At 30.1% G+C, this 26618-nt stretch overlaps 2 protein-coding genes across 4 annotated transcripts; one reads left to right on the top strand and one right to left on the bottom strand.

The window, feature by feature from the left end:
- Positions 1-138: 138 nt before the first annotated feature.
- On the bottom strand, positions 139-8587 carry LOC135129283 (leukocyte surface antigen CD53-like). Its single transcript, XM_064056445.1, has 3 exons — positions 8424-8587; positions 1553-1912; positions 139-1498 (listed from the first exon to the last, which is right to left on the bottom strand). Exons 1-3 carry the CDS (start codon positions 8487-8489, stop codon positions 1148-1150), a joined length of 777 nt encoding a protein of 258 aa, XP_063912515.1. The 5' UTR covers positions 8490-8587; the 3' UTR covers positions 139-1147.
- On the top strand, positions 7797-26618 carry LOC135129281 (uncharacterized). 3 transcript variants are annotated; one of them, XM_064056443.1, is made up of 7 exons: positions 8608-8830; positions 8885-9050; positions 14369-14623; positions 14673-14860; positions 15140-16382; positions 16432-16585; positions 23530-26618. In XM_064056443.1, the coding sequence occupies exons 3-7, from the start codon at positions 14507-14509 to the stop codon at positions 24366-24368; spliced, it is 2541 nt and encodes an 846-aa protein (XP_063912513.1). In that variant the 5' UTR covers positions 8608-8830; positions 8885-9050; positions 14369-14506; the 3' UTR covers positions 24369-26618. The 3 variants fall into 3 exon arrangements, with proteins under 3 accessions (XP_063912510.1, XP_063912513.1, XP_063912512.1); XM_064056440.1 differs by lacking the exons at positions 8608-8830; positions 8885-9050 and adding an exon at positions 7797-7895; XM_064056442.1 differs by having other exon boundaries at positions 8608-9050.

Raw genomic sequence — 26618 nt, 5'->3', positions numbered from 1 at the left:
TTTTCGTTTTCAAAAATCCACCCCTATTTTTGATCATGTTTTTAATTAATTAATTGATTTTGACATACTGTCAAATGTGTATTTAAAAAAAAAACAAATGTTGAATAGGTTTGGAATTTTACTATTACAAAAAGCCAATTTTGGAATTCTCTTTATTAACAAAATAAGCTAAAACAAAATTCATATTTCCACCACATATTACTGAAGTTACATACAAAAAATGATTGTTTAACGGAAGTACATTGCATAAATTTTTGTCATGCATAAACATTTTACTTACAATAACATGCTTTTCTTAATGCAACTCCATTAGATCTGGTTTACTTTTTAATATTAGTACAGGCAATTCCATATATTATTTTAACCATTTACAACCACCAAGCATGGTTTTTAGTAGTAATGGTAACAGGTAATTTTAATAAATATTTCATAAAATATATAACTAATTATAAAATACTTATTTGCAATTAATATTTCAATATACCCTTTTGGCACAGAACTGATAGAGTTCAGTAAAGTTAAATGTACAATACGAAACACATCTGTAAGTCTAGCTATGTCTAATCTACAGTTTGTCTTGGACACTGTCATGCTAGGACAATTTATACAGCATTCAGGAATGATATCTTAAGTTAGAGTTAACTTAGAGGCAGTAGTAAATGAGATTACTAAGTATGGATGAGATTAATGAAAATAAATATCAGTCTAATGTAAGTAATGAGTATTAAATGCTAACCATAAATTGTGCATATTGAAAATTGGATGATATCAGAAAATACGTATCTTTCGAGTATAGTGATTAGAAAGATTTACATCAAACTATATCTATAGGTAAAGCTAATTATACACCCGCTTATTTTCTACCAAACAACTATGTTAGACATATACCACCAAGTTAGAAAAGACAGTTCAACTGTCAATGTTTATAGCCAAAGTTTTACAATATAGGTGCTTGGTACGAAAATAGCGTTTTAATATGGCACACGTTACAACACTTCAAGTGTAAGGATATATAGTTTGTACACAATCAAAAATATGTGAATCTTTTGTTCTTTGTCATAAATTTTTGATCTGAAAATAATTTGTAGAGGAAAATAGAGAAACGACCTCATTTGTACATGAGACAATTTTTGGATCCTTTAAGTACTTAGGCTTTGTATCTATTTGATCTATTAACCGCAAACGCAAGGATGAGTGCAAAGATCAGCCCCAAAACTTGTATAACTGCAATGACAATTCCGACCACCAAAATACAAAAAGAGTACTCTTTCAGTTTTGCCATAATGGCGTTGTAGCAGCCATGTTCATAAACGACAGAATAATCAATAGAACTTGTCGGTTTGATGTTTTGGGTCCTCTTTTGGCAAGTCTCCTCTGCTATATTTTCACGGCAGCAACTCATCGGAATGCTGTAGTTGTCCTGGTTCGACGTCACGGATACCAACACCTGCTTGCTGCCCATCCAGTCACTAGGAGCTTTAGCGCCACAACATTGCAACTATAACAACAAATCTATAGTTTCATACATGTGTTCGTGGATAATTATACATACGTTTCTCTGGAAGGTGTCAAAGATGTTTTTGCGATTTTCGTTTTGGTAATATTCGTGTTCTACAGTGTACTCGACGGCGTTTTTAACGTGCAGTTTAATGCTGTCGCGATTGATGTGGACCCAGATTCCGGTGGAAACTTCGGCCACGAAGATGATCAAAAGTAAGCAGAAGAAGGTTATTAACGCGCATTGATTTTCGCGGAGTGAACCGATGAGGCCGAAAACGGCCACAATGATGAGTAAGAGGGACGCAATGAGAATTATAACTACTGAGATTACGTAGTCTTGAGTCACGGATAGGGAGTAAGCGGGGTCGACGAGCATCCATATTGCAAAGACGGTACCGGCGATTCCTAATATCTGGAAAGACAGAACTGGTGGATGAAACATACAAAACAGCACATGGGGTTTTCTGATTAATGTGTTTTTGTTTGCATGAAAAACTCGGATCAACAGGTTGGAACGCCAATGGAGCATGAGCGATAGGATTCAAAATACGCAACCCTTCGAAAGCTACTAATAAATTGAAAATTGACTCGCCACTGGATTTATCTAAAATGTTGTATTTCATCAATAACAGTCCCGCGCAAAAACAACTAAATAAAATTTTAAATTAAAGTTTGAACTATGCATTTTATAAAATATATACAATACGGAAATTTGTGAACGCAAATGATGCGCCACTGGTCAAAGCCAGTGATGATTGTGATGAACTGATGACTCAAAATGTTCCTCTCATAGTATTTCCACTCTACATGGTTTTTACTATGACAATGTCAGTTTTTATAAAAAAAAGGGTAAATAGAAATAAATAAAAAACTTATTAAGTAAACGTTTATTTGGAACCACCTCACTTTTGGATTTTAATCTGTTTGGTTACTAAGCAATAATTCACTACATAATAGAATTTTAGTAACGAACAGAATATTCAAACATAATTTGCCTATTCATTCACTTCCAAAAATCCATGACGTCACATTAAAACAAAAAAATTAATTTGCCGATGCCTACAATTTTAATTATTATAACAACAAACTTCACATAAGATTAAAAAACCACAATACAATACAAGAAAGAGTGGTGGAAAGTTATTTCGACAAAGTTCCCTCGCCTCTGAAGTTTAGACGAACAAATCCTGCAAAACCAGTGGCATATAAATCGAAATATGTATTGGGAAATCGAAAAATTGAAAAATCACAATGTCGAGAAATTCAGAATTAAAAAATTTTAAAAATCAAAAAATTGGAAAACCGAAATCCGACCAAAATATCCAAAACTGAAAAATCCAGAAATTAAAAAGTTCCCAAAATTGAAATGTTAAAAAATCGAAAAATTGAAAAATCTAAAATTTAAAAACCAAAATTGAAAATTCTAAAAGCTGAAAAATCGAAAATCCAAAATAGGTATAAAAAAACTGACAAATTGAAAAATTCCAAAACTGAAATGACCTAAAATTGAAACAGTGAAATGACGGGAAATCGAAAAATGGGAAAATCAATTAAACCATAAATTGAATAATCAAAAAATCAAAACATCGAAAAATTTAAAAATCGAAAAATCTCTAAAACCAAGAGGTGAAAAAATTAAAAGATCGAGAAATCGAAAAATCAGAAATTTAAAATTCCAGAAATCGAAAAATCGAAATTTTGAAAAATCCCAAAACTCAAATACCGGAAAATTGAAAAATGGATAAAAAATTGAAGAATCGAAAAATTAATAAATCCCAAAACTGAAACATCAAAGATTTTTGAAATCGAAAAATAGAAAAACTGACAAGTCGAAACATTGAAAAGTTGAGAAACCGAGAAATGGAAAAATCGAGAAATTGAGAAACCTAAAAATGAAGAAATCGAGAAATCGAAAATTTGAATAATCGACAAATTAAAGAATAAAAAAACTGAAAAATCCTAAAACGGTAATTTCGAAAAAATGAAAAATGGAAGAAAAAAATTAAAGAATAGAAAAATTGAAAAATTCCAAAACTGAAACATCGAAAAACTGAAAAATCGAAAAATGTAAAATTTAAAAAATCAAAGAATTGAAAAATAGAAATATCGAAGAACTGAAAAATCGAGAAATCGAAAAATCTAAAATTTAAAAAATTGAAAAATTAAATACCGAAAAACTGAAGAATAAAAAAATCGAAACAGAAAAATTTTACCTTCTCAAAGCCAAAAAGTAAAAAATCGAATAATCGAAATTGGAGAATCGAAAAATCTAAGAGCTGACAAATCGAAACACTGAAAAATCGAGAAACCGAGAAATGGGAAAATAAAAAATCAATTAATCGAGAAATCTAAAAACGAAGAAATCGAGAAATCGACAATTTGAAGAATCGACAAATTAAAAAATAAAAAAACTGAAAAATCCTAAAACGGTAATTTCGAAAAAATGAAAAATGGAAGAAAAAATTAAAGAATCGAAAATTTGAAAAATCCCAAAACTGAAACATCGAAAAACTGAAAAATCGAAAAATGTAAATTTAAAAAATCAAAGAATTGAAAAATAGAAATATCGAAGAACTGAAAAATCGAGAAATCGAGAAATCGAAAAATCTAAAATTTAAAAAATTGAAAAATTAAAATACCGAAAAACTGAAGAATCAAAAAATCGAAACAAAAAAATTTTGCCTTCTCAAAGCCAAAAAGTAAAAAATCGAATAATCGAAATTGGAGAATCGAAAAATCTAAGAGCTGACAAATCGAAACACTGAAAAATCGAGAAACCGAGAAATGGGAAAATAAAGAATCAATTAATCGAGAAATTGAGAAATCTAAAAATGAAGAAATCGAGAAATCTAAAAACGAAGAAATCGAGAAATCTAAAACGAAGAAATCGAGAAATCGAAAATTTGAAGAATCGACAAATTAAAGAATAAAAAAACTGAAAAATCCTTCAACGGTAATTTCGAAAAAATGAAAAATGGAAGAAAAAATGAAAGAATCGAAAATTTGAAAAATCCCAAAACTGAAACATCGAAAAACTGAAAAATCGAAAAATGTAAAATTTAAAAATCAAAGAATTGAAAAATAGAAATATCAAATAACTGAAAAATCGAGAAATCGAAAAATCTAAAATTTAAAAAATTGAAAAATTAAAATACCGAAAAACTGAAGAATCAAAAAATCGAAACAGAAAAATTTTACCTTCTCAAAGCCAAAAAGTAAAAAATCGAATAATCGAAATTGGAAAATCGAAAAATCTAAGAGCTGACAAATCGAAACACTGAAAAATCGAGAAACCGGGAAATGGGAAAATAAAAAATCAATTAATCGAGAAATTGAGAAATCTAAAAATGAAGAAATCGAGAAGTCTAAAAACGAAGAAATCGAGAAATCGAAAATTTGAAAAATTCAAAGCCGAGGAATCGAAAATCCAAAATACAAAAAAGATAAATTGAAAAATTCCAAAACTGAGATGAATAAAAATTGACAAGTCGAAAAATCAAAAACCTGAAAATCGAAAATTCGAAGAATTGAAAAACTGAAACATTGAAAAGTTGAGAAATCGAGAAATTCGAAAATCAAAAAAACAATTAAACCAGAATTTGAATAATCAAAAATCGAAACACTGAAATCTCGATAAATCCAGAAATAGAAAAATCAAACATTTTAAAAATTGAAGAACGGAAAAATCGAGCATTCGAAACTATCAAAAAATTGAAAAATCAAAAATTTAACATTCTAAAAAAAAAAGAATATCCAGAAATTGAAAAATCCCAAAACTCAAATATCGAAAAATTAATAAATCCAAAACCCAAACATCGAAAGTTTTTAAAATTGAGAACTCGAAAAATTGAAAAACTGAAAAATCGAAACATTGAAATCGAGAAACCGAAAAATGGGAAAATCAAAAAATCAATTAATCGAGAAATTGAAAATTTGGAAACGTGAAAACTTAAAAAATAAAAAATCGGAAAATTGAGAAATCTAAAAATGAAGAAATCGAGAAACTGAAACATTGAAATTTTGAAAAAATTGAAGAAAAATGAAACAATCGAAAAATAGAAAAATCCCAAAACCGAAACATCGAAAAATTGAAAAATCGAAGTCGAAAATTTAAAGAATTGAAAAGTCGAAAAATCGAGAATTAGGAAAATCAAAGCATCGAGAAATTGATAAATCGAAAAATTGAAAACTCGAAAAATCGTAAAACTGAAACATCATAAAATCGAGCAATCGAATAATGAAGAAATCGAAATATCGAAAAATTGAAAATCGAGAAATTGAAAAACTGAAATAACTAAAAATTGAGAAATCGATAATTTTTTATATCTACCATCTAATTATTTATTTTTTTATATACAAAAAACTAGAGATGTACCGACTACAGTCGGCCGACTAGTCGGCTTTGTCAAAACCGGTTAAAATTAGTTTAATCGACCGAAAATTGGTGTCAAAGTGTAGATAATCTTCCGCTAGTTACGATTCTGAAATCGCCGTCACGATATATGGTCCAATAAACACGCAAAGCGAATTCAAAATTTCCAAAAATTTTCCAAAAAAGTGGTTAAAATTGGTTAAGTATTGTATAAACTGTCCTAAATTGTGTTATTCTTTATTTTTGTACTGAGTTACTACAAAAAATTAAATGTTAAAATTAACCAAAAAAATTTAACACATTTTTTGGAAAAAAAAGAAACTTCAGTTATTCCTTTTATTAAAATAAAACAAGTTTTTAAGGTAGTCAAAGAAATAGAAAAAAAAACCCACTGTCTGTTGCATTTATAAACAGTCGGCCGACTGCAGTCGGTACATCTCTACAAAAAACTCAATGTATAGGATAAAAATTCAACACGGATTCATAAGCCACAAGTTCAGGATTATGTCACCTTTTAACATTTAAATAACATTTATTCGATAAAACTGTAAGATGACATCATCAGTTCCTGAGGGAATATGAACAGATAAATTTTGATTAACGATTTATCATGCTTCCGACAACTTTAAAACATTTGCCAGATTTCAAAGCATTTGATCTTGCAATTTTAAAGTTGAATAATTGTACAACGTTGTTACACAATTTTGATTTTTTTTCAAAAATCTGGATGCTTAAAGTAAAACTTCGACACGGATTCATAAACCACAAATGGAGATGACGTCATTACATACATACAAAATTCATTCATACTCAATAAAACGAAACGAAAAGAATATACAGGGTGATTCACAGCACTAGTGCAAATTTTAATGGCGAATTCTATTCTATAGCAAAACAATTAATGAATGGCAGCACGGTCGATGATCAAAATTGCTTTCCACCACGGTTAATTATTAGAAAACAATTCTTATCGTCTTTGGTAATAGTCAATTCAGGGACAACTCATAAGTAACATTAAAGAAAACAATGTTTTTCTAAAGTAATCAACCAATTTTTCCCTAATAAAATTAACGATGGTGGAAAATAGTTTTGATAGTGACAAATTTAATTTTTTTTTTAAATTTGTCATAATTTTAGAAGAACTTTTTCCTTAGTGGACCTCTGATCACCCTGTATAACCATTCAAAGGAAACAAAAAATTAAATAAAAACACTTTTAGAAAATGGAGCTTTATTGGTAAAGGTGATAACCTATGCCCTAGTTCTGTAATTTAAATACCCCAGAAAATTAGGAAACACCAAATAATTTTGCACACATGAGTCACAGTGTTGGCAAAATTTCAAAACTGGTTTCAAATGCACCTGCAAAATAAAAAAAAACTTCCGTTCAATATAAACCGTTAATGAAAAGCTTCCAGGATTATTTAAACTTTTTATTTAAACAAAATTTGCGATGACGTCATAAAATTTTTGATTAGCGTTTGACCATTTCAAAATTCCAAAGTAATCAGTTCAGCAGCTTTGAAGATTATATGTTTAACAATATCGCCAATAGGGTTAACTCATTAATGAGATATTTAACGTCATAAATTGTTATTTGGTATGGGTTAATCAGAGACAACTCTATTAAAATTACATTCCTCTTGTAACGCCCTTCCAGTTTTGAAGGACTAAAATAGGAAGTCAGGGTCCATACTATTTTAGAAACCTTACATGGTGAGTTATGCAGGTGTACAATAAATTGATCATAAATGCTACTTACATCACGTAAATAAATAATTCTGAGTTATGACCTACGATGTAACGTGCGTTGGTGCTGTTATTCGGACTATAAAAAAGCTATAGTCATGGTATATTTTAAATTCTAATTTATCATTTATCGTATGTTTACTCAACAAACCCATGTGAGGTGTTACTAGTTGAATAGCGTCTCACCTTTCATTAGCTTGTCTGGAAGTGCAGACATTATTAAACAGAATAAATTTAAAAGTTAAAAACAACTTTTGGTGCGATTTTAAACTTAGGTAAGTTCTAATTTTAATCTATGACAGTAAGCTCAGTCATATCAAGTAATGCGGTTTTTTATATGCATCATACGAGGAAAAAATCGGACAACAATCTAAACCAATAACCTTGTTTTTTCCGGTTTTGGTATGATGTTATGCAAAAGTACAAAAATTAGCATATTTTACACTTTTAAACATTTTAAGAAATAACTTCGTCGCCTCCATTTTATCCAAACCTTAACTAAATAATCATGATCGGTGATCAAACAATTCGTAAATTAAGTAATCAAATCAGCGTAGGCGCGTTGACAGGTGCATGTTGTTACCTTCCGTGACGTAACGATTGTTTAAGGAAATGCGATGATTTAAAGCTCGAACCAAAACAAATCCATTAATGGTGGTTTCGGACCCCAAATTCCACCTAATCCGCCACAAATACACGAAATTCCCGCGTTTGACCTATGGACACCTTTCTCGTTATTATCGATTCGCAGTTGTTATGAAAAATCACAAAATGGCATCTGGGCTTATCAAAAAAATTCTTACCGCGAATACGAGGTTGAGCAATACCAGGAGGTATTTCAAGATTGCGTAACACCCACCGAGCCCCATTTCTTCAGAGAATTAATTTAATTCACAATTATTTCACTGACTCACACATCAACCGTGGAGATTCTGTTTGTTTTGGATTGAAATGGAAATGATCGCTAGGATTTGTCAACGGACGGATGTTGCACATGCGGAGTATCACGAGATCGGTTCGGGCGGATTCGATTTTGGCGCCTTTTCGATTGTTTAAACGTGGATTTTTATTGGTGATTAAGGCGATTTTATCTTATCGTCGGGAATAAATTACTGGAAAACAAACATTGAATGACCCGGTTTCATTGAAAGAAACTCTAGCTGTAATGAATGTGAGTCGGTGGTCTTAATTTGAATGAAGTGTTTTATGGGTATTTATTTTTGGTGGAACATTTGAAATACATTATTTTTTATGGCGAAAATAGTTTAAGCGTTTCCGGTTATAAATATCTGGACGACCGTTGCTTGAAACGTCTGAAAATGTCGCCAATCGGTGCTTTTAATAGAAACATTTTTTGTTACGATTTAACGACTTTTGTGGAGATGACGTCATCAAGTTTTGGAGGGAGAAATTAATATTTTAATATAGTGGTATGTCAATATGTATTAATATTAGTGTTATAATAAAATTTCAAATAAGCTGGTTATACGAGTATTTGCAGGGAGATACAGGTCATAAAGTGACAAATGAAAATTTATCATTAGCAAACTTTAAAACTTCTTCCGAATAATAAGAAACTTACGTTTTCGTATTCTGTGATTTATGAAACGTCAATAAAAACATGAATTTATACATTTGCCAAAATTAACATTATTACAATGGAAATAATAAAAAAACCTTATTGATTTCTGAAGTACAATCATATGGTTAAGTTTCTTAACTGACACATTATAAATGTTGTTTATGCAAATTTTATTTGTTTATAATAACACAATTATAAGAGCTTTGCATGTATACGGAATGAAATTTTAATAATTATTCTATAACCATTGAATGGATGCTAGAATTTTGCCAATTTTCAGAAAAAATAATTTCTTAGATTCAAAAAGACACTGTAAAGTTTATTAAAAATATTATTATTATTTTTTAACAATACCTCATATATGTACGGTCGGGGCCAGGAAATCTTGAACGTCAATGTCATTCTACTGTTACAAGGTGTAAAACCACAAATGTAAAACTCTCTTTGGTAAGTATATTGTATTAGTGGTATACAATAATGTTATTATAATGTCACAGCTTTAAGGGGATGTAACACAACAATATTTTGTAAATTTTTAAATTTAAAAAAGTTTTTGTAAATTTTAATCATTTCGAGGCATATTTTTTAACAATTATTTGTGAAATAAAGTTTTGATGTGATCAGTTTTCCAGAGGTCACGAAGCGATAATTTTCCCGATGTTCTGTAAAATTAAATTCGTATTATTAAGAAATTTTCGCTAGGTCTGTTTTAAGACGAAATATAAAATTTCATTTTACAAATTTTTTCTTACCATAAGTTTTACAATAGGGTCCATTTGATAAATGTCTAATTTAATAGATCTTATCTTAGCAAGTACTAGCCCTTGCCACCCACCCTTTACTTTCTTAGAGGGTATGTCATTTGCCAAAATCAGTCCTATCATACCAAGTACTGGCCCCGCCCACCCGCCCCCTATTTTCTCAGAGGATATGTCATTTGTCAAAATAAGACTTCTGTTAGCAAGTACTAGCCCCGCCCACTCCCCCTTTATTTTCTTAGAGAGTAGTACTTGCTAGTACTTGCTAAGGTAAGTCTTATTTTGGCAAAATCAGTTTTATCTGAACAGGTACTAGTCCCTATTTTTTTAGAGAATATGGCATTTTCCAAAATCAGTCTTATCGTAGCAAGTACTAGCCCCGCCCACCCGCCCTCTATTTTCTCAGAGGGTATGGCGTTTGCCAAAATCAGTCTTATCTGATGTGGGCGGGGCTAGTACTTGCTACGATAAGACTGATTTTGGAAAATGCCATATTCTCTAAAAAAATAGGGACTAGTACCTGTTCAGATAAAACTGATTTTGGCAAAACCCATACCCTCTGAGAAAATAGAGGGCAGGTGGGCGGGGTTAATATTTGTTAAGATAAGACTGATTTTGGCAAATGACATAAACTCTGAGAAAACAGAGGGCGGGTGGGCGGGGTTAATATTTGTTACTAAGATAAGACTGATTTTGGCAAATGACATAAACTCTGAGAAAATAGGGGCGGGTGGGCGGGGCTAGCACTTGCTAAGATAAGACTAAGTTTGCCCCTATTAAACTTGTAAAAACCTGTTAAATTTAGAAGCTGTTAAATTGCATATTTCCATAGTAACGAGTTAAATTCCTTAATCTCATTGGATATTTATTTTTTAGCAACTCATCAGTCATTAATTTTTCTGAGACATCGTGTACAAGTAAGTTTAAAAAATATTAATTACTTATGTTTTAAAAATAAATCACAAGTATAAACTCATCATACATATTTTGCACATTTAAGATGGGATATATTCATCAATATTTTGAGGTGACGTCATCAATTTTTTAGGGGGGATGAGCAAATACATTTTTGCAAGGACACGTATATCAACTTGGATGGGTGCACTGTAATACTAAAAATAACAGTATTGTATTCCCAAAATTTTCTGAGAAAATGGAGTGAGCCGTTTCTGATTTAATCGATAAAATAAATTGACACATTCATGAATTTTGTGAACCACATGTGTATAAGCAAATCTAAAAAATATAAATGCGATGATAAATCACAAGGAAAAACTCATCACATTTTGCACATTTCGGGTAGATTTTTAGGAATTTAACTCGTTACTATGGAAGTTTGCAATTTAACACCTTTAAATTTCACTAGTTTTTACAAGATTAATAGGGGCAAAATCAGTTTTATCTTAACAAGTACTAGGCCCGCCCACCCGCCCCCTATTTTCTCAGAGGATATGTCATTTGCTAGTACTTGCTAAGATAAGTCTTATTTTGCCAAATGACATATCTTCTGAGAAAATAAGGGCGGGTGGGTGGGGCTAGTACTTGCTCAGATAAAACTAATTTTGGCAGACGCCATACCCTTTGAGAAAATAGAGGGCGGGTGGGCGGGGCTAGTGCTTGCTAAGATAAGACTGATTTTGGCAAATATCTTACCCTCTGAGAAAATACGTATGAATGAGTAATCAAGGGATACTTATCGTTTTCATGGTGACGCTGTAACCTTAAAATATCAAAAGTATGATATATATGTAAAAAAATGTAGGCGAAGAAAAATGTTGCTGCCTCGGTGAGAATCGAACCACACGCCCCACGCTTGCCGGGCAGGTATCCTGACCACTGGACCACGAGGCCGCTTATCTTTCTCCGCTTACCAATGTGTTATTGTGCCGCCACAATGTCATAGTTGGCATTTCAGTCGACATCAGTTAAATGATTATTTATCCACACATTTTAAATTTTAGCACTATACGTTCACATAAAATAAAATTTGCAGAATCGATTTATGTAATAACTTATTCAAGACGTTGAACTTGTTTAACTGTATTTCAGAGCCGAGGGAAGTTGTAAATAATTTTGAAACATTTTTTTTTATAAGCACAGATACTGGAGCGACGGGGATACCTACTTTTTCACATTCTAGAACCTAACAATCTTCAAAAAAAAAATTAAATTATATAAAAAAAGATATGTAAAACTAGACGCGCGGTACCTTAAATTTCGAATTTAGGTTGGTTTTGAAGTAAAAAGTGTTGTTGTTGATAAAATTTATACAAATTCCGAGTAACTATTCATGTTTGTGTTTTTTTTAGGTTAGATACATATTTACAATTTTATGATGGCATACCTGATGGCAATTTGATATTTTGGGCACGAGTTCAGTAGTGGCTGCCCAAGGACCATACATAGATTATTTACTGTTTATTGTCCTTGGTGGCTGCTACATATTGGTTTTTAAGCGCGGTCATGTCAAAATTGACAACTGTGAACTGACATGCTTACATTGCTGCCAATAATTTAGAGTCGCCAACACAAAAATTTGCTTCAATCATTAATAATCACCCGGTATTATATCAACTGGTTGCTTGAACGATAAGGAAAATTCAGCTGTCTGTCATTCCTACAGGCTTCAGGAAATAAAAGAAATTGGTGTTACTTTTTGTACTGGATAAGCAAATGAAAAAATTTATTAGAAATTATAGTTAAAAATAAAAAAAAATGTTTGACATATTCAAAATATAGTATCAGGCGGAGAAATCTTTGTTAATTTAAAATAAAATATTTTAAAGATTGTGGCAGATATTAAATAAAATTTATTTATCAAATTCTGAAATAACGAAATCTTTTAATCTTTTGAAACAGCTGAATTTGACAAGCTGTCTTACTATATGGACGAGGGAATTTTGTAGAAGTAAAAATCCAATATTATTTCAAAAATGGAAACATTCTAAAACAGTAAAATTCAAAAAGTAAAAAATTTTAAAAATCATTATTATTATTAATCCATATTTAAAATGAAAACCACAAAAATTGCAAAAATGTTGGTACAATTAAATTTAAATAAAAAAAAATGTAATCCTAGATTCTATTATTTATCGATATAATATCCAACTTCGTTATTCAGAGCCAATAAAAATGAATGTTCAAAATGTCACTTTGTTTATATTTCAGATTCTATCGCTTATCAAAATATAAGTCAATTCTGATTTTTCAGTAAATAGACAATCAAATACAGGAAAAAGGTGGGTGGAGCTGGATTTACTTTTTTCGAAAGTCTTATAGGCAAGCAGTAGCCCCGCCCACCTATCCCGTCTTTATACCAGTAACTACCCTTAATATTGTTCAGTCTTATCTTAGCAAGTAGTAGCCCCATCCACCCCCCCTCTATTTTCTTAGAGGGTACGTCATTTGTCAAAATCAGTCTTATTTTAGCCAGTACTAACAACAAAAAAAAAATAATGAAAAACTGAAAAAATTCAAATCGAAAATTTGAAGGAATGAATAAATGAGGAATCAAAAACTGAAGAGTCACATAAACGAAAAAGTTTTAAAATCCAATAATATTTGAAAATTCGAAAAAATCTAAAATCGTAAAACTCACGTGTAAAATATCTTAAAAATTATTATTATTATTATTACTTATTTAAAATGAAAACTAGAAAAATCGCAAATCAAAAATTGAAAAATGTAAAAATTGAGACTTTTTTCGAAAAAAAAATTTAGTAAAATTTAAATTTTATTAAAAAAGTATGTAATCCTAGATTCTATTTATGGATATAAAATCCAACTTCCGTTCTTCAGAGCCAATAAGAATGAATGATCAAAACGAAATAGAGGGGGTGAGTGGACGGGGACACTTTTTACTTTGCTTTAAATTTTAGATTGCATTTTACAGTAAAAAAGTAAGACAATGAAATAGAGAAAAAAAGGTGGGCGGAACTGAGTTTGCAATTAAAAATAAGTTCTTGAAAATGACAAGTAATTCTTATATGTATACAAAATTAAAAATACGATAATTCGCTTGTCACAAATGTCAGTCGTAACCTAATTTTCTTAAAAGTATTTGCACCAAATTGGGGGCCACTTTGGATATTTCTTGTATAGGAATGATACTCATACAACTTTCTTATTTTCGTTATTTTTAGATTATAGCAAATCGTATGGTGAAATACGCAAGCGCAAACCCTTGTCAACAATTTTTAAAGTCAAATTGATCAACGACCTTTTTCTATGATCATTGATCATCCTGTATATTCCTTTACGAAAACTTGAATCTCCCGCCAAATTCCGTTCCCGTCAAAATTTCGCTGTCAACCTCAAAAGGCCGCATCGCTCAAAAATGCGCATGCTCCCGAAAGCAGATTTTCACGGTGTTTTCATGCAATGTTTACATTTTTTGAAATATTCGCAGTTTAGAAGGAAAATCTCGTAAATACCATGTTGCACAACAGCCTAAGGTGTTCGTAATCCCAGCTGAACCTTCCGACCTCGGCCAGACCCCCCGTTTTTCGTGTTCCACTTATCGTCCGCCAAAAAAATTGTGGAAGGGATGGAGCACAAACGAAGCGAAAGCGATTATTTTGTACCTACTTCAAAGATAACTGTTTTTATAGACAAAATAACGAAAATGTCGAAAAATCCCAACATTGAAGCTGATCTCAGCCAGGTAAAAGTGCGCATTTTTGCTTCGGTGACACTGAAAGTGTGTGTTGCAGGTTTTGGACGATTTTCTCGAAAAACTTGGCGAATGCGACAGATATTTGGAAAATGGTATATTTAATATGAACTTTGCTGAGGCAGCGTTGTTGCTTCAGAGTTCAGCGGATGTGTACAGTAAGAAGGTTGATTTACTGTGGGATATAATTTTCGACTACCAGAAGCGCTTGTTGTTGTCAGAAGAACAGTAAGTTTACAAAACTCAGAACACTACCCATAATTCTAGTAAAATTATGATCATTTCTCAAAAGTAGAGAAGGTACAGAATTTTTAGGTTTGCTACATTATCAAAACTACTTTCTACCTACCTTATTATTGTATTAGCAAAAACATTGCTTGAATACCTTAAAAAACACACGTTTTTCTTATTATAAAAATTATTTTCCATAGTGGAAACATATTTTTAAAATTTGCCATTAAAATTATGCAGTAGTGCTCTAAATCAATGATAACAATCTGTTTGTAGAAATGGCGACAAGAATCAGGAGATTGAGAAAGTGGAGGAGCGGAAACGAAAATATAAACGCAAACGAAAGACAAACTCTGAGGAAAACCAAACTGCCAAGTTAGTCAATAACTTCTCATTTGGGGCTGTGGAAAACGTCGATTATTTGAATCAGGACTATGAAACTGTGGATTTGTCAAAAGAGTGGGATAAATTTCGAAGAAAGGACCATCTAGAGGATAGTTTGCAAACACACACACCAAACAAAAATTTTATCTTTTCACCTAATGATGCTGTGTATAGTGAGGATGTTGATTACATTGGAAGGTATGACCAGTTTCATTCCATGTCCCTCATTGATGAAATCTTTCATTTACAACAACAAAACCTCTTGACAGATGAATACAACTGCGTTACAAAAATGAGAATTGATGCGTATGTTGTAAATGATTTTTTACTGGAAAGGTCAATTCCAAGTACAAAATCAGCTGACACTTATTCAGAAGAGCTCCAAGAGTACATAAACAACTTCTTCCAGTCACACAGACACCCAGAAAAAGAAGCATCTTCATCAAATGTAGAACAAATTTGTAGAAAGAGTTCTGTGTGTCTTGAGAAACTACCATTTAGAGTTATAAGGGATAAAATGAGAAGAGCTAGTTTAGCAGATTCATTGTTTGATGATGATCACATGACTTCACTGTCAGAACATTGTCCCAGTCCTTGCAATTCTCTAGACCATGATGATCCAAAGGACTGTGAAGTTGATGAGTCTTTTGAACAAATTAATAAAAATTTGGAAAACAGAAGCAAATCTTGCAGCCAAGATTCAGCGTTTTATGAAGATGTTGAAGATCATGGGAATGAGGAATGTGAGGCAGAAGGTGATATTGCAGTATATGTTATTATTGAAGATCCAGCTACTGGGGATGTTGCTACAAACAGTGATCATAATCCAGAAACTTCTGATAATGTTCCTGCAGAAGAAGTGGTCACTGCTGCTGATAACGTTCCTACAGAAGTCAGTACTCCTGATTGTATAGCAACTGAAGAAGTTCCTGTGAGGGAAGAAATCTCGAACACAGACATTTCTACATCAACAGAAGATGTAATAGCAAACTCTACAGTATCAACAGTTGCTGAAGAGGTAGTAAAATCCGCAAAAGCTTCCAAAAGTCCCATTGCTGATAACAAATCACGTTCTACTGTAATTACAAGACAAAAACCAGTAAAGAGATGGTCTTCGCTTTTACAATTACAACAGGTAAATTTTTACTTTTGTCAATTTTGTCATACTTTAATTTTTTATCAAGGGTGAAGATAAAGCCGAGCATAAAAGGAGAAAAGTTCAAACGACAAAAAGAATCTCAGAAAAAGCGTTGAAAAAATTATCTACTGGAATAACAGCTAAATATCGTGACTTCGAAATATTTTGTCGTATGCAGTACAAAGCAGCTGAAGGAGAAGGTATGTCAACATTTTCTATATATTTGTCTAAAAATATTTAATAACTTTGTTGAGAATTATGTCATGTAATTACCGCGCACTCGTACACTGATTGGTCGAATTTTGAAGTTTTAGCTGCCGCCTGGTGGTGAGTTACGGAAAATATCGGTATTTTGTACCCTATGGAAATAAGTTTTGATACATTTTGCGTACTGGTCAAGTCGATCGCAGCTATCTGCATCTTATTATCCTTCGGTATTGGCGATCCGTTTTGTTTCCAAACTTAAAATGTTGAAAATGAGAACACATTTTTTGAGTGCGTTCTCGACTAATGTGTAGTGTGAAATTCGGTTTTCAATTACAGTGTGAACACTAAGATGTTAATAAAATTGTTTCTTTTTTTATCCCAAAAATTGATAACGTTATCTATAATTTTGTTGAGTAAATTAGTAGAAGGAATGAATGCTTAGATTCACATACAGCATGGGCAAAATTTTTTGTCAACGCGCATTTTCACTACAGTTAGCCAACGTATTAGGTTTATTTTACTCTACATCAGATGGCGCCATCAAACATTAGCAAAAGCAAACACCCTTCACTCTGTTCTTATACGAGGAGTTATCCATAAATCCATAATTAACATTGTTCCGTAAAAATGTGTGTAGCCATATATGTACAAAATATGAAAATATACTTGACATAATAAATATGAAGCAACGCGTTGTAACGTGATCCGAAAATTGTATTTAAATGAATTTGACGCTTATTTTTATTTGACTATATCTAGAAACTGACTGAAACTTGCCAAGGGTTTTTAAACTGATATAATTGTTTCAATGATACGATTTCTCAATTTTTGTCCTCTTCAATTTTACAGTTTTTAAATATTTCGATTTTTCAATTTTTCAAATTTTCACGTTTCTAAATTTTCGGTTTTCCGATTTCTGAAGTATTTTTTTTTTATTTTTCCATTTCTCGACTTCCTAAAGTTTCGATTTTTCACTTCTTCCATTTTTCTATATTTTAAAGCGTACGATGTTTCGCCTTCGCTTTTTTAGTTTTCCGATTTCTCAATTTTCCATTTTTTTAATTTCTCAATTTTTTGGATATTTCTTTCAGTTATGAGATTTTTAATATTTCGATTTTTGGACTGCTGTTTTTTTTTATTTCTCGTTTTTTTACTTTTTGAATTTTCAATTCATTGTTAAACTTTAGATTTTTCAATTTTTCGACTGTTTTATACTTCGATTTCTCAATTTTTCAACTTTTCGATGTATTAATATTTCGATGTCTCGAGTTTTCAGTTCTTCTATATTTCAATTTTTCTAAATTTTGAATTTTCGATTTTCCGGTTTTTCATTTTTTAAATTTTTGGATCTTTCAATTGTTTGATTTCTCGATTTATCAATTTTTCTATTTTTAACTTTTCTTTTCGGCTTCTGACTCCTCAATTTCACGATCCTGTGATTTTTCGATTTCTCGATGTCTCGATTTTCAAATTTTAAATTTTTTGATCTTTGGATTCCTCGATTCTTCAATTTTGCGATATTTTAATTGTTCAATGTTTTAAATTTTAGATTTTCCGATTTCTCGATTTTTTGATTTTTCAGTTCTTCAGTATTTCTATTTTTCAATTTTTCAAATTTTGTCGTTGCTAAATTTTCAGTTTTCCGATTTCTCAATTAATCTATTTTTAATTTTCCCACTTCTCAAAGTTTCGATTTTTCAGTTCTTCAATTTTTCGATTTTTTAAGCTTACGATTTTTCGACTTGTTGAATTTTTAGTTTTTCGATTTTTCAATTTTCCATTTTTTAATTGCCCAGTTTTTTGGATATTTCTTTCATTATTTGAGATTTTTCAATATGTATTTCGATTTTTCGACTTTTCGATTTTTGGATTGCTTGATTTTTTACTTTTGAATTTTCAATTCATTGTTATACTTCGATTTCTCAATTTTTCAACTTTTCGATGTAATAATATTCCAGTTTTAAAATTCTAGCTTTTTCGATGTCTCGAGTTTTCAGTTCTTCTATACATATTTCAATTTTTCTAATTTTTAAATTTTCGATTTTCCAGTTTTTCATTTTTAAAATTTTTCGTTTTTTCAAATTTTTGATTTCTCGATTTATCGAATTCAGATGTTTCGTTGTTTTGATTGTTCAATTTCTCGATTTATCAATTTTTCTATTTTTAACTTTTCTTTTCAGCTTTTGACTCCTCAATTTCTCGATCCTGTGATTTTTCGATATCTCGATGTCTTAGTTTTAGAATTTTTCGATGTTTCGATTTTTGGATTTCTCGGTTTTTCGATTTTCCAACTTTTCAATGTTTCGATTTTTTAGTTATCTGATTTTTCAATTTTTCAATTTTTTAAATTGTGGAGTTTCGATTTGTCGATTTTTCAGTTTTTCGAATTTTAAATTTTAAATTTTCGAATTTTTATTTTTTGATTTTTGGATTTCTTGATTCTTCAGTTTTGCGATATTTTAATTGTTCAATGTTTTAAATTTTAGATTTTTCGATTTCGATTGGATTTCTCGGTTTTTCGATTTTTTACTTTTGGGCTTTTCAATTTTTCGATTTTCCAAATTTTCGATGTTTCGATTGTTATTCTGGAGTTTCGATTTCTCGATTTGTTGATTTTTTAGTTTTTCAATTTTTAAATTTTAGATTTTCCAATTTTTGTTTTTTGATTTTTTGTTGTTTGGATTTCTCGAGTTTTCAATTTTGTGGTATTGTAATTGTTCAATGTTTTAAATTTTAGATTTTTCAATTTCTCGATTTTTTATTTTTGAGTTCTTCAGTACATATTTCTATTTTTCAATTTTGACGTTGCTAAATTTTCAGTTTTCCGGTTTCTCAATTAATCTATTTTTGATTTTCCCACTTCTTGACTTCTCCAAGTTTCGATTTTTCACTTCTTCAATTCTTCGAACTTTCGACTTTGCCTTTTTGGTTTTTCTATTTTCAGTTTTTGATATTCCTTTCACTTTTGGGATTTTTCAATATTTCGTTTCTTCGAATTTTCGATTTTTTAAACTTTAGATTTTTCAATTTTTCGACTGTTTATATTTCGATTACTTAATTTTTCAATTTTTCAATATTTTAATTTTTCAGTTTTAAAATTCTAGATTTCTCGAGTTCTCAGCTCTTCTATATTTTAATTTTCCGAGTTTTTAAATTTTCGATTTTTCAATTTTTTGAGATCTGGATTTATCGAGATGCGGATGTTCCGATGTTTTGATAGTTCAGTCTCTCGATTTATCAATTTTTCCATTTTTAACTTTTCGATTTTGGCCTATTTCGGTTTCTCAATTTTTCGATTTTTCGACTTCTCGACTTTTCGACCTCTCGATTTCTCGATCTTTTAATTTTTAGATTTCTCGATGAAGTTTTTGAATTTTTCGATGTTTCGATTTTTCGATTTGTCGGCTTTTCGATTTTTTACTTTTCGGCTTTTCTATTCTTCTGTTTCGATTTTTGTATTATTCGATTTTTCAATTTTCCATTTTTTTTAATTTTTGAGTTTCGATTTCTCGATTTGTTGAATTTTCAGTTTTCCGATTTTTAAATTTTAGATTTTTCAGTTTTTATTTTTTTGATTTTTTGATGTTTAGATTTCTCCATTTTTCAATTTTACGATATTTTAATTTTTCATTGTTTTTAATTTTAGATTTCGATTTTCCAGTTCTTCAATATATTTCAATTTTTTAAATTTTGACGTTTCAGAATTTTCAGATTTCCGATTTCTCAATTAATCTATTTTTTGATTTTCCCATTTCTCGACTTCCCAAAGTTTCGATCTTTTATTTTGTTCAGTTCTTCAGGTTTTTGATTTTGCAGTTTTTCGATTTTTTAAATTTGCAATGTTTCGAGTTTGCTTTTTGACATTTTGATTTCTCAATTTTTCGATTATTTAACTTCCTAATTTTTTAATATTTTGTTCAATTTTGTGATTTTTCGATTTTTCGATTTTTTACTTTGCGGCTTTTCGATTCTTCTATGTTCCGATTTTTGTATTATTCGATTTTTCAATTTTCCAATTTTTTTAATTTTCGAGTTTCGATTTCTCGACTTGTTGAATTTTCAGTTTTTCGATGTTTGAATTAAAAATTTTTCAATTTCTACTTTTTTGATTTTTGATGTTTAGATTTCTCCATTTTTCAATTTTGCGATATTTTAATTTTTCATTGTTTTTAATTTTAGATTTCGATTTTCCAGTTCTTCAATATATGTATTTCAATTTTTTAAATTTTGACGTTTCAGAATTTTCAGATTTCCGATTTCTCAATTAATCTATTCTTTGATTTTCCCATTTCTCGACTTTCCAAAGTTTCGATCTTTCATTTCTTCGGTTCTTCAGGTTTTTGATTTTTCAGTTTTTTTATTTATTTAACAGAGAAATTACAGAGTAGAGGAAAAAAAATCCTATGGGTACTTTATACAAATTAAACTAAACTTTAACGTTGATTCCTTTTTTGAATTTTTCAATGATTCGGTTTTTCAATTTTTCAACTTTTCGATATTTTAATTTTTCAGTTTTAAAATTCTAGATTTTTAGTTTTCTCGAGTTTTCAGTTCTTCTATATTTTAATTTTTTAATTTTCCGAATTATTAAATTTTCGTTTTTTCAATTTTTTGATAGCTCAATCTCTCGATTTATCAATTTTTCCATTTTTAACGTTTCGATTTTTCGATTTTGGCCTATTTCGTTGCTCGATGTCTCACTTTTTGAATTTTTCAATGTTTCGATTTTTCGATTCGTGGGTTTTTCGATTTCTTACTTTTCGGCTTTTCGATTTTTCTGTTTCGATTTTTGTATTATTCGAGTTTTCAATTTTCCAATTTTTTTTAATTTTCGAGTTTCGATTTCTCGGTTTGTTGATTTTTCAGTGTTTTGATTTTTAAATTTTAGATTTTTTAATTTTAATTTTTTTTTTATTTTTTGATGTTTAGATTTCTTAATTTTTCAATTTTTTACATTTTAATTTTTCAATGTTGTAAATTTTAGATTTTTCGATTTTTCAGTTCTTCAATATTTTTTAATTTTTCAAATTTTGACGTTTCAGAATTTTCAATTTCCGATTTTTCAATTAATCATTTTTTTTTATTTTCCCATTTCTCGACTTCTCCAAGTTTCGATCTTTCAGTTCTTCAGTTCTTCAATTTTTCGATTTTTCAGGTTTTTGATTTTTCGAGTTTGCTTTTTGACTTTTTGATTTCTCAATTTTTCAATTATTAACTTCCTAATTTTTAAATATTTTGTTCAATTTTGTGATTGTTCAGTTTTTCGACTTTTCGATTTGTCTAATTTTGGATATTTCGATTTCTCGACTTTAGTGTTTGAATTTTCAATATTTCGTTTTTTAAACTTTAGATTTTTCAATTTTTCGACTGTTTTATATTTCGATTTTTCAATTTTTCTACTTTTCGATATTTTAATTTTTCAGTTTTGAAATTCTAGATTTTTAGATTTCTCGAGTTTTCAGTTCTTCTATATTTTAATTTTTTAATTTTCCGAATTATTAAATTTTCGTTTTTTCAATTTTTTGATAGTTCAATCTCTCGATTTATCAATTTTTCCATTTTTAACTTTTCGATTTTTCGATTTTGGCCTATTTCGTTTCTCGATGTCTCAGTTTTTGAATTTTTCAATGTTTCGATTTTTCGATTCGTGGGTTTTTCGATTTCTTACTTTTCGGCTTTTCGATTTTTCTGTTTCGATTTTTGTATTATTCGAGTTTTCAATTTTCCAGTTTTTTTTTAATTTTCGAGTTTCGATTTCTCGGTTTGTTGATTTTTCAGTTTTTCGATTTTTAAATTTTATTTTTTTTTTATTTTTTGATGTTTAGATTTCTTAATTTTTTACATTTTAATTTTTCAATGATGTAAATTTTAGATTTTTCGATTTTTCAGTTCTTCAATATTTTTTAATTTTTCAAATTTTGACGTTTCAGAATTTTCAATATCCGATTTTTCAATTAATCATTTTTTTTTTTATTTTCCCATTTCTCGACTTCTCCAAGTTTCGATCTTTCAGTTCTTCAGTTCTTCAATTTTACGATTTTTCAGGTTTTTGATTTTTCGAGTTTGCTTTTTGACTTTTTGATTTCTCAATTTTTCAATTAACTTCCTAAAAATTTTGTTCAATTTTGTAATTTTTCAGTTTTTCGACTTTTCGATTTTTCTAATTCTGGATATTTCGATTTCTTAACTTTTTACTGTTTGGATTTTCAATTTGCGTTTTTTAAACTTTAGATTTCTCAATTTTTCGACTTTTCGATATTTTAACTTTTCAGTTTTTAAAATTTTACATTTTTCGATTTCTCGAGTTTTCAGTTTTTCTATATCTCAATTTTACAATTTTCGGAATTTTTAAATTTTCGATTTTCCATTATTTAAACATGTTTCGATTTTCCAATTTTTCGATGTTTTTGATTTTTCAATTTCTCGATTTTTAAATTTTTATTTTTTTTATTTCTTCATGTTTGGACTTCTCGATTTTACAATTTTTCGATATTTGAATTTTTCGACTTTTCGATTTATAGATTTCCCGATTTTTCAGTTTTGGGAACTTTTCAATTTGTTTTTTCAATTCTGAACGCTTAGAGTCGACATTGGCTTGAGCGCGCTCCGGTCTGTGGATCAAACAAGTTCTCAGGTGACGACTTATCAAAAATTGTTATCGCTAATTGGACTTAGAAGTTTAATATTTTGTGTGAAAATGGAACACTTAAATGAAAATAATTGCCGAAATGTTAATCACTTTTTCCAAATGAGGATATCAAAAAGGACAAATTATAACTCTAGAAAAGAGGTAATTCGATTAAAAAATTTTTCTAGCTACTATCTTATCTAACTAGATTTACAATTTATAAAAAAGCAAGACTAATTAATTAATTTTCAAAATTAAATCAGCAAGTACAATAATAAAACATGATCAGAATTAATTTCGTTATTTTAGGGGTAGTCCCAGCTCAACTCTCAGACTCTGATGAATCAGAAGAAGAAGACAACCACATGTCAGACGAAGACGAGAACGACCCCACTCCAGTGAACACCGACGCCGAAATGTCGGACGAGGAATGTAAAAACGGCGAAGAAGAGGAAGAAGAAAACGATCTCGAAACTTCTCCAGATAAACCAGACGAAACTCCTACAAGTATACGACCTAACCTTCCCGACCCCAATGTATCGCCTATATCAACTTCACACCAACCACCTCGTAGTTTATCTGAAGACAGAGGTGTTCTTGGGATGACGTCAACACCCCACCCCCCCATTACCACCCCACGCAACGTATCCACTTTATCGGACATGGACTTCGAACAACAAGAAGGCTACCGTAAAAACGTCCGTGAGTGGCGCTCTTTCATAATACCGAAACTCAAAACCCTAGAAAATCGGGCAGATTTTGACATTCACGAATACGGTGCTAGGATTATTGAACCGTCGGAAATCGGGGAACAGCGGTATTTTAAGGACATCGTGAAGGGGAAAAACGCGGCGGAAGTTGCTAGATATTTTATAGCTACTTTGCAGTTGGCGAATACTTATAATGTGGAAATTACGGGGGCAATTCCTGGCGGAGTGGCTAACGATAATTTTCAAATTAAAACGCTCGATAAGACTAAACATCATGAACTTTTGGAAGAATATCAAGCTCCGTCCGAAGAAACGTTTAGAGAACGGTTACAGAGGGTTAGGGCTATGAGTGCGAAAGATCGGCATTCCGTTGATGATAAGGGTCCTCCGGTTAAAAAAATTAAGTTTTCGAGTGGTTCACGTAGGAGTTTTTTTTAAGTAACTACTGTTTTTAGTAGGTTTCAGTATTATTTTGCTTCCTTTTACGTGTTTTCTGTTTCATTGTTGCAGTTCAAACGAAAGAGTGCTGTGCAATATAATATTAATTAATTTTGGAGAGTTAAGAAATGGTTCTTAATTTATAGTTAGGCTGGCGTTGATCGGTAACCTTCGTTTAGTAATGGGTCTCAGACTGTCTTCCACAATATATACAATAACTACGGTTTTTATTTTATTTTTCTGATTTAAAAAAACTTGTATATAACTACCTACGTACTAAATTTAACTTAGGTATTTTTTATGATGATCACAACAGGAAACCGATAAAATTTGTTTGATGTTTTCTGTTGTCAAATAAACATCGTTTTTAAAGTACAAAATTCTAACGTTTCGCTTAAAAAAAAACCAAAGAAAATTTGTTCAAAATGAAAAGTGTCTCCATAAACTTGTTTACTAGATTTTTTTGTTTTTTTTTACTGAATTTGTGAATCGCTTTTGGTAACTTTGATAAGAGTTCCGTTTAAAAAAGCATTCAAGAAGTTGTGGTTTGAATTCAGTAAAAGTTCCAAACTTTTCTGCGAAACTTGGATCTGGGGTTATTTTGTAAAACTAAAGATCATATTTTACGACTAGACGGACGAAAATACTAAACTTTTGGTAGATAATCCAGTAATAAAATTTTACAAATGATGGAGGTTTCATGTAAAAAAATGACTTTCAAACGTTGTTTTGACATCAGAAATTATTTTTATATACGTAAGTTTTGTTATACCGGGAGAATAAAATATAAAATATGCTCAAAGACGGCAACACATTTTTGTAGACCTTACGAAAATTTATTTCCGTCTTTTGAGCGTATTTTTTATTGTTCTCTCGGTATTTCTTGTGTTTCGTATTATATTATCAAAGTATCATAATTTGATCGTATTATATTGCAATTTTTTGGTGTGGGTGGCTTGAATTCGCTAAACGAAGTTCCAAATTTTCGTACGAAACTTGTATCTGGCGATATTTTTTAAAATCTAAAGAATGCGATTTATAAACAGAGCGAACCAAAATTTTAAAATTTTGGTTAGTTTGCAGTCACCGTAAGACTAATAAAATTATTCAAATTGTGATAAAAATGGAAACTGAGTCTCCAAGAGTAAATGTAAAAAATGACCCTTTGAAACCTTGTTTTGACATCAGAAATTGTTTCCAAATGATTTTACACACGTACATAATATGATCGGATTATGATGCTGATGATGCTTCATAAGCATCATAATTTGATCATATTATATTGCGATTTTTTTGTTGGTATGGCCTGAATTCGGTAAAAGAAGTTCAAAAATTTTCTACGAAACCTGGATCTGGGGATATTTTTTAAATCTAAGCGAGTGAACTAAAATTTTAGTGAATTGCAGTAATAAAATTTTACAAATGACAAAAAGTACCAATAAATAAAAATAACAAAATTCTTTTTAACGGCGTTATTTTGACTTCAGAAATTATGTTTCTAATTTTTTACAGCAATCAAAAGCACGATTAGAGTCGGTAATGAACTTTTGTAAACCTTATAAAGATTCATATCCGTCTTTGGTCGTATTTTTTATTGTTGTTTTATTGTATTGTATCGACGTTATCATCATAAACTGACTAACATAAGCTCGTTTGGACTGCATCATCTTTTTTTAATTTTATATTATTAAATTACTTTAAGCGGTTCATTGTCATAACAGGGTTGTTAATGGTAATTTTCCTTTTACGCGAGGGTGAGTGATTTTGTAATATTTACAATAATTAAAAAGAAAAGACTATGTATCTCATATAGTAAATGTAGTTAAGATGAAAAACTGCCGTGCTCCGTTGTTTTAAGCATTTTCAATTACCTAAAAGGAAAATGTAAATGCTTTTCACAAAGTATTAAGTTTTTCGTCTTAATGTTTTAAATTTACGCTACCTCAACATGGCAATTCTGCACCATTCGTCATTAAATAATTAAGCTTGTACATTACATCTTCAAAAAACTGTCATGTTCATTACGTTGTGTAATTAGTTTTTATCATTTTTCTTTTTTTGTAAAAGTGACTGTGATCTCAAATGTTTTGTCTAATAATGTTGTAAAATTTTCAAAATAAATAGTACAATGTTAGTTGTATAGTAAGGTTAAACTAAATTTATTAAGTTCAGATTTTACTATTGTTTTTGTTTGAGAGAAGTTGTAAATTAATATAACAGTACTAAATTAAAAAAAAAACTTGTATTTTT

Source organism: Zophobas morio, unplaced genomic scaffold (assembly GCF_036711695.1).
Source record: "Zophobas morio isolate AGI-343-1 ecotype UQ-CSIRO unplaced genomic scaffold, CSIRO_AGI_Zmor_V1 ptg000014l, whole genome shotgun sequence".
NCBI classification, from domain to species: Eukaryota; Metazoa; Arthropoda; class Insecta; order Coleoptera; family Tenebrionidae; genus Zophobas; species Zophobas morio.
The sequence above is the reverse complement of the archived record's forward strand: the minus strand, read 5'-3'. Positions and strand labels throughout refer to the sequence as shown.

What these genes read in the sequence shown, in the direction of transcription:
- LOC135129283 (XM_064056445.1), bottom strand. Translation starts at nt 8,489, where the DNA reads ATGGGGCTCGGTGGGTGTTACGCAATCTTGAAATACCTCCTGGTATTG. An exon ending in TGCTCAACCTCGTATTCGCG is followed by an intron (nt 1,913 to 8,423) that starts GTAAGAATTTTT and finishes CTGTCTTTCCAG; the next exon opens with ATATTAGGAATCGCCGGTAC. An exon ending in TTGACACCTTCCAGAGAAAC is followed by an intron (nt 1,499 to 1,552) that starts GTATGTATAATT and finishes TTGTTGTTATAG; the next exon opens with TTGCAATGTTGTGGCGCTAA.
- LOC135129281 (XM_064056440.1), top strand. Translation starts at nt 14,507, where the DNA reads ATGGAGCACAAACGAAGCGAAAGCGATTATTTTGTACCTACTTCAAAG. An exon ending in TTGTTGTTGTCAGAAGAACA is followed by an intron (nt 14,861 to 15,139) that starts GTAAGTTTACAA and finishes ATCTGTTTGTAG; the next exon opens with AAATGGCGACAAGAATCAGG. An exon ending in CGCTTTTACAATTACAACAG is followed by an intron (nt 16,383 to 16,431) that starts GTAAATTTTTAC and finishes TTTTTTATCAAG; the next exon opens with GGTGAAGATAAAGCCGAGCA.